This window comes from Lissotriton helveticus, chromosome 3_1, assembly GCF_964261635.1.
Source record: "Lissotriton helveticus chromosome 3_1, aLisHel1.1, whole genome shotgun sequence".
In the NCBI taxonomy this organism is placed as follows: Eukaryota; Metazoa; Chordata; class Amphibia; order Caudata; family Salamandridae; genus Lissotriton; species Lissotriton helveticus.
In genome coordinates, this window is record NC_136061.1 from 1,961,040,271 (window position 1) to 1,961,056,883 (window position 16,613).

At 48.1% G+C, this 16,613-nt stretch overlaps 1 protein-coding gene across 1 annotated transcript in view; it reads left to right on the top strand.

Annotated features, from left to right (window-relative positions):
- The first annotated feature begins 5,656 nt into the window (after positions 1-5,656).
- Positions 5,657-16,613, top strand: part of LOC144824350 (uncharacterized) — a 155,466-nt gene continuing 144,509 nt past the window's right edge. Inside the window, exon 1 of the mRNA XM_078683465.1 lies at positions 5,657-5,729. Within this exon, the coding sequence (XP_078539591.1) occupies positions 5,657-5,729 (73 nt within the window). The remainder of the gene's footprint in view (positions 5,730-16,613) is intronic.

Genomic DNA, 16,613 nt, shown 5'->3' on the forward strand with positions numbered 1-16,613 from the left:
GTCCGATGAGGGTGCGGGTCCCGCAACTACCTCTGAGCACCGGTAGCCCCTCTACCGCCTCCCTCTCAATCCTTCGCTTGGGTTCCGGCGGGTGTCAGCGACGGTCTCTCTCTTTCCTGTCTCTCCTTCCCCCTCCCTCCCGCTTGTCTGTTTCCTCCTAATTCTGTGACCCTCCCCTCTCTTCCCCCACCAAATATGGCGGCTCCGGCAGTTTTGCCTGATCCACGGCGCTTGCCTGAGATCAGTGAAACGAAAGGCGGTAGAAGCCAAAGGATAGCCAACTGTGACCCTCACCACCCCACATAAAAATACGCTTTTACTGTAAGTGATCTTGTACAAGAACCGTGCAGTCGCGTAGACGCGAGCATGGTTGTCTGGATCTCACGTGGGCAGCGTATAGACAGTGAGTGTAACCATTTTAACATTTTAAGTAGCGGGTGAGTGTTCTGATTATTACTTCTTACCGGCACCATCGTACCACGTTTATATGGGTAGTCATTTAAAAGTGAACATTCTACAACTCGCCCACAAAGGGCTGACAGTTAAGCACTGCTTATACCGAAGGTGCACTGCAGAAATGTTCAATCTAGACAGGTTAACAGGGCGGCACTGCCATACAGACCATCAGCGTTCTCTGACGGTTTGATGTCAGTTGGACATAGATAATAAACACTGTTGTTAGTTAGTTCATTGTGAGCCATAGCACTTGGGTGTGCGCGCGCACCCGCCACCTGGCTTGTGCGCAGATGCGGCACAGTCCCCGGAAGGCGAAACCATTGCATTGTAAATGCTTGTTGGTTGTTGGGGTTTGTTCACAGTCGGCCAACAGGGTTGCCAGTTGGCAGCTGGTGGCAGGTCCGGCGCGGATTACTTTGTGGATAAGGTGCTTGATTTTTCTGGAGTTTGGATGGTGGGGCGCGCAGCAGGGAGGCCATTCCCCTGTGTGGGGTATGTGGGCGGCTCGCAGCGCAGGGGTAGTTTTTCGTGGTATTCAGTACAACACAGCTAAGAGTGTACCAAATGCACAGCGAAGCAGTGTGACTGGCTAGCGTTGTTGCACTTGGGATTGGGAGTTTTGATGGTGTGGCGTGCAGCACGGAGGCCATTCCCCTAACAAGCTGTCCACACATGTTCACGTAAGCGATGTGCGCACAGATGGGAGATGTGCATGCGTATGCTATGAGCAGGTGTTGTGATAACGCAGCGAGCCATACTCGTGCACATCTCCTGTCTTGCCGTACGCGGGCACATGTCCAGTCCCCCTTCTAAACAAGTCGACCACAATAGATCTCCCTAGCGACAGCGCTTCGTGCTGCGTCGCTGGGCGAGACCTAAACACTGTGAGTGCACCTAAAACGACAGGAACAGGATGGCAAAACAGGTCTTGTGTATCCATAGTCTGATTGCTGGAAAACCTTGCTTTTTGTGTTATCAGACTTATGTCTCTGGGTTAATTGGGTGTACAGTGACTGCTTCAAACTGGATGTTAGTGTTAGCTGTAGTTTACCATAGCACACTCTCCACATACCACCCCAACCGTCAAAGCCCTAATTTAGTGTAGTTGAATACTCTTGCTATCTTGAAAATGGGTAGAGTTGGCCTAGGGAATCTTTTGCCCATTCCATTAAGGAATTAGGTCAAGCCATTCCTAATGCAGCACCTCTAGACCCCCACTTCAGAACACTTTTGGACCTGAGGAAGATTAGAAGTGTGAACCTGAATGACTGGACCTGCTGTCTAGTGTTCCCAGGCAAAGAAAGTAGACACCAAGTGGCATAAGGCTAACCTCCTGTTCAAGCTACAGTTAGACACCAAGTTACAAGAGGCCTTTCCTGCAACTGCCCATCTGATCAGTGTCAATTGGACCTGGCTGTTGGCCCCTGCTTGACACCTTGTGAGACTCTAAGTGCTTCCCCTGAGTTTCTGGGGGCTTTTGAAGGGTACTCCTGTAATGGGTTCAGACTTAAAGGACTACACTCAGAACGTAAAATCTTTGAACAGGATAAACCTGGTTGGCATATCCAATCCACGTTCATACGTGGTCTATGTCAAATTGCACCTAGGTCCCCCATCTACTACGACAACTGAATATGATTGGTACTTTATGCTTCTATGAATCATACATACTTAAAACATTTAAAAATTATATTTCTGGTTCCCCTCATTCTATTTTTTTTAGGTCTCTGCTAGCGTAGGCTGCGCACATGCGCAGTCTCGCTGGCGAGATTTTGTTTATAGTTCGTTTCACTAGCGGGGGTTAAGCCCTGCCCCTCTTTTCCATTGGCTGGTGTCGCCGTTTAGGGTAAATGGTGGCCAGCCATTGGAAAAGAGCGTCCTCTGACGTACACTTTTCTCTTTGTAGTCCGTCCCATTTGGACGGATTTCCCTGACTTACTGCTGGCGTAAAAGGTTTGTTATCGTCTTAATGGGGTGAAACAGATGGCCCCATAAAGAAGATAATAAACCTTTTATGCCAGCAGGCCGCGGCTGTCCAAATGGGACGGTCGAAAAAGAGAAAAGTCTGCGTCATGTGAAGTGCTTGTTTTTCAAGCCTGCCGTGTTTGCCTCTTGCAAGTCGCTGGAGCGTTATTGTGTGGGCTGCTGGCTGAGGGAGAGGCGTAGGCGAGCTCTGGAGAAGTTTTGCAATGGTTGCCCATTTGGGACTACACAGAAAACTCTACGGTTGAATTCATCAAATGTGCACATGTTTATGCAGAGACAAACTCTTGAGTTCATGCCATGCGGCGTGCTGTGCGTGTGTATGTTTTCAAGAAAGCAGCACTTTTCCGATTATGCGCTCACCTCTTTCCTGTTTGGCTCGAGCCCTTGGTATATCCGTCTTTGCATTAAAAACTGCTTGTGTCCACTGATCCACCTCAGTGCCCCGGAGCATTCCTAAGCAAGCTTTTTCCTGGCTAGTATATAGCGTAAAGGCACTCAAATTCCAACATTTGGTCTGTCAGTATGTTCGGAGCTTGACGGGTGCCCCCCTGCCTGCGGCGGAGATGTGTCCGGGAGAGGATACTACCAGCTTCTGTCAGTGGTGTTCCGTGCCTTCGGCATGGAGAACTTACAACCGCCTCGGGTATAAGTGCTGAGAGCTGGCATCCATTGTATTACTGAAAGTGGGTGAACAACGTGATGCTGGGTCCTCGTGATTATTGGGAAGTATCCTAACCTCTCCAAGCCGGAGATGACTCGGTCGCTGAAGAATTTGCGTCACAGGTGTGGGGCTTTTATTCTAAAGGGTTTGTCTGTCTCTGCTGTTCTATTTGCCCAAGCCATGTAAATAAACGCATTTTTGGTTCAATAGTATGTAAATCCCTCATGTCAGGATATTCTGTTTTACTTTTAGCGTGCTGTATGTTTATCATTGTTAGGACTCACCAGAATATAACAAAGCTTTAAAGCGCACACATGCTGTAATTGTATTTCTATGACGCTTACTACCCCTGACCACGAGTTGAAGAAATGGAGCCAAAGCTTGTTTTTTGCACTGGATGCTAAAGGCAGCACAATTTAATCCGCCTAAGCACATGAACATTCGAAAACTCTGATTTCTTTACAGCCAACGCGTTGTATTTATCACTGGATTCTAACGAGAACACGATTTAATTCGTCTGTATAATGCCCCATTTAAAAATTCAGAAGGAGGATGTCATGTGAAATCTTGCATAGTTTAATTCTGTTTAAAAAAAATGATTTTGTTTGAAAAACAAAGCTGTAATTCGAGGGCTTTCCCGTGTCCGTTTGAAGCGGTTACTCCGGTGAACGTCTTGAAACGTCTTGTTTCTTGGCGGAATTCTGACAAGGCATACATACTTCTACAACATTTATCTTAATCTGGCTATTTAAATAAAATGCGTCCTAAGACTGTTCACACAGAAGTCCTAAACCATAAAACTACTATGTACTGTTAACATACAGTGGAATGCAATGCTCCCTGGTGTGTAATAAATCATAAGGGATCAACACATTTATAACTGCACGAAGAACCATTGTTAAAGTTGCAGGTAACAATGCGGTCGGAGCCCGTCCCCCTCGGGGTTTGTTTCCTCCGCCCCCAACTTCCTACCCAGCCTGCTCCCTGCACACAAGAAATTAACAAGTATCCCGCTCTAACCCGAAACATCTGCCTAATGCAGTTTGGGGTGTCCAGGCTGAGGATGGGTTTGCCCGGCCCGGGACACAAAGGCACTAAAAGGTTTAACAGCAGCCTTTCCTGCTAGGGGAGAGGCGAGCAGCTCTTCACACCCATCCACTTCCGAGAGCCGGCTTCTTCTTCCTGGGTGGACTCGAGCGAGGGGGGGGGGGGGCTTTTGGCGCTGCGCCCGTCAGCAGGGGGCGCTGCCTCCAAAACCTGCGGGTGACCACAGAAACAAGCATTTAAGTTTCAGCATCACCCCAGACTTCACCAATTGGACCTTGAAGTCCTTCCCCAACGAAAGCAGCGGCAGAGGTCACGCTCCGCTCACAAGCCTGGCTTTAAAGAGACATTTCCCACGCCCCCCACTCCCCGTGCTCCAGCGGTGGCACTACAGTGGTAAAGCAAGACTGGCCCTTCGGGGAGGACATGGTCAGGGCACCCCACTATCCTTAGCCCTTGTGACAACGAACAAGTGATCCCCCTAAAGTAAAAACACATTCTTTGGAAGAGAGCCCTTTCAAATCCAACTTTTGCCACGGAATGCCGCGTGTGTTCCTTTGTGGCACACTGCATAGGCGTGGTATCGCGGCACTATTTCTATTTCATGGCCACTCAGTGCATGGGCCGTTGTGGTTTAAAGGTATTCGAATGACCTCTGCTGCTGCCATTGTTGTTCCTGGGAAGCAGAACCATTGAGTCTAACATGTCAATTACAACAGAGTCCTAATGCGTAAAATGTCATCATCGCCCCAGAACTCGCGTCAGATAGAAACAGAATCACATTAAGAAAGACAATATTTTGACAGCTGGAGGGCGAGCGGCACTAAGTTCCAGAGGTGAACAAAATTGCAACTGTCCCTTGCTTCCACGTTCACCTTTGTCCCGTGACAAGCATGCTTATAAACTTTCCAATCAATGTACGTCGTGAAAACAGTTTTGAAGTGTTGGGATCTCTGCAGGCTTGAACTAACTAAGCTGACTATAATGCTATTGAATACAAATTGTCAGAGAGCCTGCAATCTACGTTTTCTTTGAATATTCCTTGTGCTTTGGTTTAAAGCGCTCACTTTCTATTTAGAATTAACTCGTGTTTTCAGAGGCAGTGCATTTAGTGTTCTTCAAGTAAAATAAAGTATCCATCTGAATATATTTTTTAGAGATTATTTATTTCTTATACCAGCACAAAACTCTGTAATCAAACAATGTATAAACTCTTGTAGTATGTGGAATAAACTTGTCCAGGCACAAGTGCAAACTTTGAAGGCTGAATGCTTGAAGTTCAAATATGCTTTTAACAGAGAGACTGCGAATTACAAATAGCATATTAAAAGTAATTCTAGGTTTACATGTACTTGCTTTCGCTATGTAGGCTGCAGCAGCCTACATGGAGAAAATGTCCCGAGTGGGGCGCACTCCAATGCGCCTCACCAATTACAACGCTGCCATTGTAGCGTTGTGATTGGTGGAGCCTGGAGTGGAGGGAGGGAGGGAGGCTGGCTGCCTTTGCTGATGACAAGAGCTGCAGGCAGTGAAAACGCAGGACGGCGGGAACGGGAGCCAGGACCCATCCAGAAGCGGGACGGTAAGTTTTTTATGTTTTTTTTTTATTATTAAATGAACCGCTCCATCCTCACCCAACAGCCCCGCGACGACCCCTTTTACACCCCACCCGCCCCTCATCAAACCGGCCGCGACTGATGTGCTGTCAATTCTGGCGGTAACTGCCTTACTTTGCTTCCGGGCGAGCTATCACTGCCTCTTCGTGTCTGTACCTTTTGCAGGACCCTGTGACATTCATGTCAGCTTTTTGCCTGGCCTCTCTAGTTTTAGGCTCTCATTGCCTGTTGACGTTTGCTTCTAATTGTAACGTAAGTTGTGCTATGTTTCTCTGGCGTCCCCCAATTTAGGTAAGTGTTTGGTTTTTTGCAGAGTACAGAAATTAATGAGTGCGCTATTTATCGCTAATTTCGATTCAGATACTTCGAATTGGGTACTGAAACACCACAAAGATCTATTATTCCCTATTCTGATGGGCGCGAACAGCACATATTTTTTTTATTTTATTATTTATTTATTGGTATTTGCAGAGACATACAATGTCAAAGCATAATGAACATTCAGATCAGCGCACAACAGTACCCTTCGCCCAGATGTAACTACACAGTACAATCCATAAGTATAAGTAATGATAACACCGTTGATGCAACCAGTTATACAATTGCATTTGTGTTCAGATAATCTATGAGATATTTCCAATAGTCTTTTGGTCTCGATCCTGTAGGTAGTTCTTCATATGTGTGCAAGGTGTCCTTAAAATACACCAGATCTTGTATCCAATGCTTAGTCCTCGGCACCGCCTTGCTACCCCAATTTAAATAAATTCTACGCTTAGCCATTAATAGGGCGACGGCCCAAAACGTATGTTTTGCAGGACATACTTCTGACACCAAACCCAAAAGGCATGTACGAACATCACGGGTAATAACCATCCTACCCAGCACTTGTGTGATCTGCTCCCAATAGTTTGCCACAGCTATGCAATGCCATGCAAGATGTATAAAACCTGCATTGTCAGCATTACATCGGGGACACCTGGAGTCAATGCGTAACCCATACCGGTAAAGCCGCACTGGCGTGTGGTATGTCTGGTGTAAGTATTTGAAATGTAATATACGCAGGTTCCCATTGGGTGTCAGTAAGCCTGTAAGTGCACAAGTTGCAGTCCACTCCTCCTCTGATAAAGGGATATCTAAACAGTCATTCCACTTTTCCCGTGCTCTGTACGTGGTGTCTGCTATGTCTTCCTGTAAAGCAACATACAGTCTGGAGACCAGGTGAGTAGGCGTGGGTGTGGTGAGTAATAATTGCATTGATGCCATTTGTTGTGGTTCCTCAGGAAATGTGGGGTAGAGTTTCTTTATCGCCTCTTGTAACCTGTAGTACGTGAATCTGAACATTAGCGTTTGATTGCTAATGAAGGAAAGAGCATCCGATGTTTTAAACACACCGTTGTGGTAAAGATCCTCCATGTGATCAATGCCCACCTGTCTGAGTAGGTCCATACCCTCCTTCTCCTGTGTGACTGATATAGCGGGATGGTGATGTAGTGGAAGAGCTTGAGCATAGAGCGGAGTTTTATGCGCCAAAAGTGTGCGAATTGTGCTTGCGCACATAAATAATACAAAACAAAATCTGGGACCTTGTATCCACCCCGCAAATAAGGTAATGTCAGTACACGCATCTGTATTCGGGCCTTCTTACCTGCCCATATCAGGCGAGCACCATTGTGTTTATCCTGCGGAACACCTCCGCAGGTGACGTAATGGGAACATTAGTGAATAAATAAAGGAGCTTAGGCAGGATGACCATTTTCACAATTGCCAATCTATCAGCCAGGGACAGCGGTAAATGGATCCATCTCTCAATTTTTTCTTCCAGTGTGCTAATCGCCCTGCCATAGTTAGTGGGAATAACTACTTCCGGTTCCCTATGGAACTAGACTCCTAAGTATTTTACTGGTTCCGATTGCCATTCTAATGGGTAATCGGTCGAATGTGGGTGGGTGAGTGGTGTCCGTCAGTAGAATTATTAGAGACTTGGACCAGTTGATTTTTAAACCCGACTGTTGCCCAAATTTGATATACTCCCTCAATAATGGGTTAAGATTCTGCTCTGGGTCCCTAACATATAGCATCATGTCATATGCGTAGAGTGATATATGCAAAGGCCGTTGCGGGAACTGGAGCGCCGAATAGTGATGCCCCTGTCTGATCTTGCAGGCCAATGGCTCCAGTGCAATTGCAAATAACAGGGGAGACAGAGGGCATCCCTGCCGGGTCCCCCATGCTATAGGTATTTTGTCAGATATGTATTTGTTTATCTTAATGCGTGCCACTGGGGCCGCGTACAACTCTTGAACCCATTGTAAAAAAATCGGGGGAAACCCCATACTACGCAAAACTGTATGCAAATATGGCCATTCTATCGAATCAAAGGCCTTAACCGCGTCTAACAATATCGCAGCAGCCTTGGTGCTAGGGATTAGATAATGAGATAAGGCGAAGAGTGTTCGGGTGTTATGCGTTGTTGACTGCGATGGAATAAAGCCCGTTTGATTGGGCAAGATCAAATTGGGCATCAGGGGCTGCAGACGAGTGGCAAGATCTTTGTAACGAATAGCACATATTTGCTATTTCTCCCACCGTTTGCACCAGGTTTGCACCTGTTGTAAATCGTGGTACAAACACTAGCAAGTTGTGCCCCATTTGATATCCTATTTGCAGCCTGATTGTAATCGGACATTTGGAAGCCTGGAGATTACTTATGTGTCTTCCTGTAGTGTACTGAGGCTACGTATTAGTTTAAATGAAACCAGCATCTATGTGTAGTGTATAAGCGCTCCCTATAAATAGAGAAGCTCTCTACCTAAAGACGGGATTGCAGAAGGTTCCCTACTTGTTGGTTTGTATTTTTTATACAGCAGTCAAACTTTGCAAGGACATAGTTGTAACCACGAGTCTCAATGGCATGTATGCATTAACCGCGAGCCCCGAGATCTTTGCCCCACTACTTTCACAGTTCACTAGCTGCCACTGATGTATACACCTCAACTACTCTGTGTGTAAGTTCTTCATTTTTGGGGTTGGGGAATTTGTTCGGGTTAACAGAGTTCATTTTGTGATAGCCTTATTTCATTATTTCCTTAAGTTTACAAGTCAACACTGTCTATGCGAAGTTTCTCCTCACTTATGTCAACTTAACATCCCTCAAACGCAGCACTAAGCAGCTGCGAGGTAACCAGTCAGACTTTTTGACTGGCAGAACAAGTGTGGGAGTATGTATGGGGTAAATGCTTGTTTCAATTTGGCGTCACTTTGTTTATTACATTTAACTCTTTTTCTTTCACTCCTTTAGGGAATATTTATTGCCCTGCATTTTGACTTTATTAGTGCTGATTTTTTCTATAAAGTTTATAGTTGTAGATTTCCAATTATATCTTGCATTACATTTTACAGTACAGTTTAAACAAAAGATAAAATGTCAATTAAGCACTACAGATTGAATAGGGAATGTTGGAAAAAGGCTAGTATAGTGGACAGAACCAAAGTATACATATAGTGAGCTGTCTATCATTGTATGTCTGGAAGCTGTAGTTCCCTCCTTCATCAGCGTTCGTTGGGACGTCACACCACTAAAGATTGCCACCCCTGGATCATAAAATCATGCATGAGGAAATCTGGTTTGTGGTAGGGATATTCCCAGCCTTCAGTGGTGTAAAACAAAACTGCTAACTAGATGACCTTCAGAGTAGGGGTGTAGTCTTCTGACTTTATGGGCATATAACATGGCCACAGCTATGTGCAAGGCAAGAGCCTATTTTCAAATGCTTCATGGCAACAAGGATAGAAGGAATGAAGGGTGGCGCCAGGAGGAAACAACCGGTAAGCTGAGGTGTTCCTGCCCTTTTGGCCCTCCTGAGTCTCCAACTGGTGTTCTGCACACTCCTGAGATGTTAGTCCAGGGCACACTAACTCCAATCGGCACTGTGCACCGGCAGAAGAAAATCCACCAGGTCGGTAGAAAGCGCGCAAACGTTACTTCCAGTTTGTATCAACAGCTTTCGAGAGGGCTGGCTCCCTGTGTATGAGCAAGTCAAATGGGCGGTAACTGGTCATAAAGACCGGGGCGAGCAGAGGATGAGAGTAGGTCTGCCGTACTTGACGCACACTGAACCGGCGGCAGCTGTGCGCCACATCTGCCTTGACCATTGAGGTACCTACAAGGACAGGAACAGAATGGCAAAATTGATTTTGTGTAACCATTGTCAGATTGCTGGAAAATCATGCTTTTGTTTTTATCAGGCTTATTTATGTCTCTTGGTTAATTGGGTGTACAGTGGCTGCTTTAAACTGGATGTTTGTGTTAACTGTAGGAGAACACTGAGATTACCATAGCACACTCCCCCAACCGTCAAAGCCCAAGTAAAGTATAGTTGAATACATTTGCCATCTTGAAAATGGGTAGAGTTGGCCTTGGGAATCTTTTGCCCATTCCATTAAGGAATTCCCCAGGAGTAATATCCATCCATTACGTCCAGCCAGTCATTTTTTTTAGCAGAGTTTTATATAGCGCGAACTAGACCCGAACCGAATCAGGTATCAGAGCGCTTTACATAGCACCAGTTACGTTACATGAGGACGGACACACATTCAATTTAGGCACGGGGAGATTAAGTGATTTGCCCAGAATCACAGGAGGTTTTGGCGTCGTTACCGAGACTCGAACCCAGATCCCCAGGTCTGAGGTCGAGCGCCCTAGCCGTTAGGCCAACTCCTCTCCCCTAATCTCCCCTAGTCATGAATGCAGCACCTCTAGGCTCCCACTTCAGAACACTCCTGGACCTAAGGATGATTAAGAGTGTGAACCTGAAGGACTGGACCTGCTCTCTTTTGTTCCCAGGACAAAAAAGTGGACACCAAGTATCATAAGACTAACCTCCTGTTCAAGCTACAGGGAGACAGCAAGTTACAAGAGGCCTTTCCTGTAACTGCCCATCTGATCAGTGTCCACTGGACCCGGCTTTTGTCCTTGACCCTGCTGTTGGCCTCTACCCGACACCCTGTGAGCCTCTAAGTACTTCACCTGAGGTTCTGGGGGCTTTGGAAGGGTACTCCTGTGAAGGGGTCAGACTTAAAGGACTACACTAAGAAGTAAAATCTTTGACCAGGATAAACCTCGTTGGAGTATCCAATCCATGCTCCATCGTGGTCTACGTCAAATTGCATCTAGGTCCCCATCTACCACAACAAGCGACTATTATTGGCTCTTTATGCTTCTATGAACTATGCCTACTTTTGAAAATCAGATCTCTAGTTCCCTTTATTGTATTTTTTTTTATAATCTGACGTCACTTTATTACATTTTACTCTATTTTTTCACTCCGTTTGGGAATTTTTATTGCCCTGCATTTTGACTTTATTATTGATAAGTTTTTCTATTAAGTTTCCAGTTGCAGATTTCCAATTATACTTGTATTACATGTTAGGGTACATTTTAAACAAAAGAAAAACAAAATTTATCAGTTAAGCACTAAAGATTAAATAGGGAATGTTGCAAAAAAGGCAAGTATAGAGGACAGACACAAAATATACATATAATGAGTTGGCTGTCTAAGATTGTGTGGTTGAGAAGCTGCAGTTCTTTCCTTCATCAACGTTTGTTGGGACATCAGACCGCTAAAGATTGCTACCCCTAGATCATAAAACTGCACGAGGAAAGCTGGTCTGTGGTAGGGATATTCCAAGCCTTCAGTGGTGTAAAACAAAACAGCTAACTAGATGACCTTCAAGAATCAAATGCTTAATGTCTACATGGCAACAATAATAGATGGAATGAAGGGTGGCGCCAGGAGGCAACAACCGGTAAGCTGAGGTGTGACTACCCTTTTCTCCCTCCTGAGTCTCCAGCTGGTGTTCTATACACTCCTGAGACGTTAGTCCATGGCACTCTTACTCCAACCGGCACAGTGCACACTGCACCGTCAGACGAAAATCAGGCTAACCCATCATGCATGCCAGCACGAAACCACCAGCTTGTGGGCACTGCAAGGCCAGCCATGCTCTACCAGGCACTAGCCTCCAACATTCGAACAACAGTGAAGTGGTTGAACAGCCAGAAAGATGATCATCTCACAGACTGGCCAAGACCCATCAGTTCAGTTGGACACCCTTCCTGCCATCCCACGCTCAGATAAGCAACACAGTGCAACTGGGCCACTGAACAGACAGTGGATGGATTGATGGCAGAGTGGCACTGAGATCTTATGAAGATCTCTTCTGGGAGCTCCTTTGAGTACAAATAAGAAGTCGTCTTCTGTCTCCATTTGTAAACTATTGTCCTCTATGAGAACTACAATGTCTAACTCCCTCCTCATTTATAATGGGAAGTATGGCTGTTGTGAACCCATGCCGTCATTTGCTGTTTCTCAGCTACTCTCGGTATGATCTTTTAGAAGCGTAAGACTTGAAAGAAAGATGTACTGCTGAATAAGCCACCTGCATCTAGAATGGCTTTTTAGGTCTCGCCTAAGCCATCATGTTGGCGATGCTTTGGCGAGATATTGAGTAGGGGCTTTCATAAGTGCTCCCAAAGTACGGATCGGGTACAGTGCATGTGCGCCGGGCGCGTGCACCATTTGTCCGCCTGCTGATCACTTTCGCGGCCGCTTTGATGTTCTCAGTGAGCCACACGGCCATCGAGAACATCGCAGTGGCCGCGAAAGTGATCACCATTTGCCACCCCCTCCCTTATCCCACTTCCTGCTTGTTTCATTTAATTACGGCAGCTGATTTCATTCACGTGGAATACTCCCACGTGACCCATGTTTTTTTACGATATTTCATTGAACTCCAGGAGACACCTCGAACTCCCAATGGGAAAATCCTCTTACACGACTTATAAATTGGGAAGTTCACGCTGAGCAGCATGGCAAATGAGTATAGTTTTTTTGTTAACATCTGACCTTTGATACGTTTTATCAGAAAATTCTAAGTTTGCCAGAAGTCCACTACAAAGAATTGTGTAACCCTGCGAAAATATTTATACTACCGCTATTCGGCTTTCGCATTGACCAGTTAGAGACGGTGCAGTTTACAGCTGTACTTCAGAGACATATTTCTGGTATTAGTTTTCTTTTTAGTTCACATTCCTCCCAAATTAAACGCCTTCACAAATTGCTTGAATTTGGCTACCCTCCCACTCCTTTTTTATCAAACAAGAATGTAGGTTATACTTTCAAAGTTAGCTTCATTGCTTGGGTTCCAGCGATTTTCAGTACTGATTTTATTCAGAGCTTTAAATGTAGTAGATCAGTATACCCTTATATATTTAACAGCTCGCCAACTTGCACCGCTCAATTAAACATGTTAATCCCCCCCTCCACAATAATATATATATATTTATTTTTGTAGCGCTGCACGCTTTTAGAATAGCCGCTGCGTGGCTTTATTTTGACCGGGGTAAGCAAGTGGGTGCTACCGGTCCCTCGCCACAACTTCAGGAGGAGTCCAAAAAACACACACTAGGAACTCGCTCTCCTTCAGGGCATCCGAGGCTGCCTCACAGCCCCCTCTGTGCTGATCCCACAACAACAATGCGGTGCGAGGCACAGGACTGAGCCTGCATGCCTGCATGCCTGCGGCTTCGAGGAAACACTCCCCCCTTCAAACACTATTCAGCTGTTGTTGGAGACACGTGGGGACAATTGAGCGGTTTGCAAAGGCACGCTAATCACACGGTGACTTTGTTTTCTTCATTAATGTATGAATTTCACTTTTCGTCTGCCGTCAAATATCACTACGTTAAAAAAGCAAGTCCTCGTTTGCATAGTGTAAGAAATGGGGTTACCCAAATCTCCAAGGGGGTAGCATAGAACCAAGCGGGCAGGCCAAACTTCGAGGACATGTGAAGCACTCGCGCAGTACCCACAGACGACACACCAGGCACACCACAAAAGAGGCAGGACACCAGTTTGAGTTGGAAAATTAAGAAGTTTAGTATCTCCAACCTGCAAAGCAAAAATGCATAACAGTGGTATCATCACACGGCGCCAACTGGCACCAGAGCCAAGTGTATCAAGGGGGGGGATTATTTACATGGGATGTAAGGGCTGAGTCTGTAAGTCCATACCTGAAAATAAAAATTTGACTAAATTAACATTGAGCCTGGGGCCAATATGGCGGGGCCAACTCAGGCTCTCATCCTTAGTGATAGTCTGTAATTGCAAAATACCATCAGCATGAGTACACACCGTGCACTGTAACTCCAGCCTAACCCCTGTAAAGGAAAACTTCAGGGTATCACAGTAAATCCCAACATTCAGGAACACCTGCAATAAATCAGCAATGGGATATCAAACATCAGGCGGGAAACATTAATATGCATTGGCATCAGTAACATTAACAACAGGGGGTATATCTTCAAAAGGGGGGGGGGGGGGTGTTAAACTTTCCACCCCAAAATATTCAATGAGGGCAATCCCGAGTTATCTGGGAGGGCAGTTAAGTGCAGGAAAGTCAGGACAGTTCAATCCTTCTGGAGCCCAAGTCGCAGGTGCCCTCTGCCAGACGGGACACCTGATAAGGTAACACAGTCCCAGGGGGCGGGCACCGACAATGTACCCCATTGCCCCCCTCCACCAACTTAAGACAGGCCCCACTCACCGGCTGCACTTGGTTCTCCCTGTGGGGCTCAGCTCCTCAATCCTGCGCAGGCCACTCGGGGCCCGCAAGGCCTCACTCAGGCCTCTGCTGCACAACCGGGGCTTCCTCTTCACTATGAGGGCCCCGCGAAACGCCTCCAGCTGGCTTCGGCCCTCCGCCGGGCTCCTCTTCTCTCTCAGGGACCCGGGGCTCTCCACTACAGGACGCAGGGCTCCTTTCCAGGGGAGGGGGCAGGCACCGGCAATGTACCCCGAGGCCCCCCCCTTTTCTCGGCGTCACCCGGGCCTCTCCTCCTCACGGGGGGCCGGGGGGGATCAATATGGCCTCTGGGCGGCACAATCGGGGCTCCCTCGTCCTCACGGGAGCCCCGCAGGCACTCTACTCCTCTGGCCGGCTCGTTAGGGGAGGCGGGGCTCTCTTCAGCTCAGGAGAGCCCCGCTAGCAGCAGCACTTCCCCGGGCTTCTGAGACAGAGGCGGGGCAGGCACCGAACCCGTGCCTCGATGCCCCCTCCTCACAACAGCCGGGCTCCTCCTTCTTCCCGGGGACCCGGGACTTCACGGCAGCCTCCGTGAGGCTGCAAGCACAAACGGGGCTCCCTCTTCACCACGGGAGCCCCGCAACACCACAGCTCCGCCGGAGCTTCTTCGGGCCTCTTTCGGCGGCTCCTCTGGGCACAGACGCGCGGGGTGGACTCCCGCTCCGGTCACTTCTCTCGGGGCTCCCTCCAAACTACGGGGGCCCCACACCGGCGCTTCACCCGGGTCCTCCTCCCTCACGGGGACCCAGGGCTCCGGGTCGGCTCTCCTTGTCTGGCTGCCGGCCGGCAGCCAATCCCTGCGCGGCCTTCAAGGGTCACGGCCGCGCAGGCCAATCCGTGTGCGGCGTTGGCGGGGGCGGGCCTATGACGCGGCCGGGCCCCCGTCACGTGATGGGGGACCTGACGGCCTCAGGGCCTAGCGCGGCCCTCACCTCACATCGGTGGCCCTCTCCTGGCACCGGGGGCCGCCGCGACGATGCCCACAGCAGTGGGGGGGTCCCTCAAGCGCCGGGCCGCGACGGTGAGATCGGCGACAACGAGGCGCAGTCTTCCAGCAGCGCCACAGTCTCCTCAGCGGCAGTAAGGGGTAGGCTCCCTTTTTAATTAATTAATTATATGGCGGACAGCGCGCCAAAACGAGGGTAGGCTCCTCCAGCGCGATTCTCCTCAGCAGGATGGCGCTATTCACAGCGCACTGCTCCTCCCTCTGCCCACAACCTCAGCTCCTTCCCCAGGCCACGCAGAGGGGGCAGGAAATTAACTCTTCCTCAGCGCTTCGCAATTATAGCGCTTCCAAGGTATAGCGGTTGACAGGCAGGCTTTACAGCACTAGGGGGCCACAACAGTCCCAGGGCCCAGCGCTTTCACAGGACCTCACAGCACCTCAGCCAGCAGCAGTTCTTTTGGGGACACAATCTTTCCCATGCGGTGCTTCAGAGGGGCCACAGCTTCTCAAGGGGGGGGTAGACAGTCCCACTCCTCACCTCCTGGGCGCTTCTTACTCGCAGCACTGGCGTAATTCCCGGTCCCCACAGTGTCAGGGTCCTGGGTGGGGGCCCTCCCTTGTCAGGGGCCCAGGGGACAGCAGAGAGGGGGGGGGGGGTTTAGGGGTGCAGGGCCCAGCTCACAGGCCCATGTGCCGGTAGCTCCTCGCAGCAGGTCCCCTCTCTTTCTTGTCCCAGCGCTGACTGACTCTCTGGTGGCACATCCCCCTTACTTATACCCTCCTCCCAGGCAGTGCCAGAACCTTCTAGAATGTTGGCAATGCTGGCCTAAACTGGTTCAAGGGGAGGGGTTGAGCACCCTGGGTGCCAGGCTTTCCCTCCAAAAGCTAGGGGTGGCTGGGTAATATTATCTAGACTGCTGACCTATGGCAGTCCAGTGGCAAAACCCATGGCCAGGGCATCCATTTTAAACATAGGACATTTCAGTCAGGTGCATTTTACAATGGGGGGAATTTACAGGGGCTCACACCATTACATAGCATTACATTTTAACACAGGGCAACTCCTACCACACATGGCCTATACAGGTTTATTACCATGGGGGAGAAATTCCAAATTAGGGGGGCAAAAGCGAAAGATTTCGGGGGAAAAGGCCAAGTCCAACACATAGTGTCCAATTTTACTGAGTTAGGTGGTAGTCTAGAGCTTCCAGTGTATTACAGCTTACGGTTATTAGATTCTCTTGAATTGTTTATTTTTTTT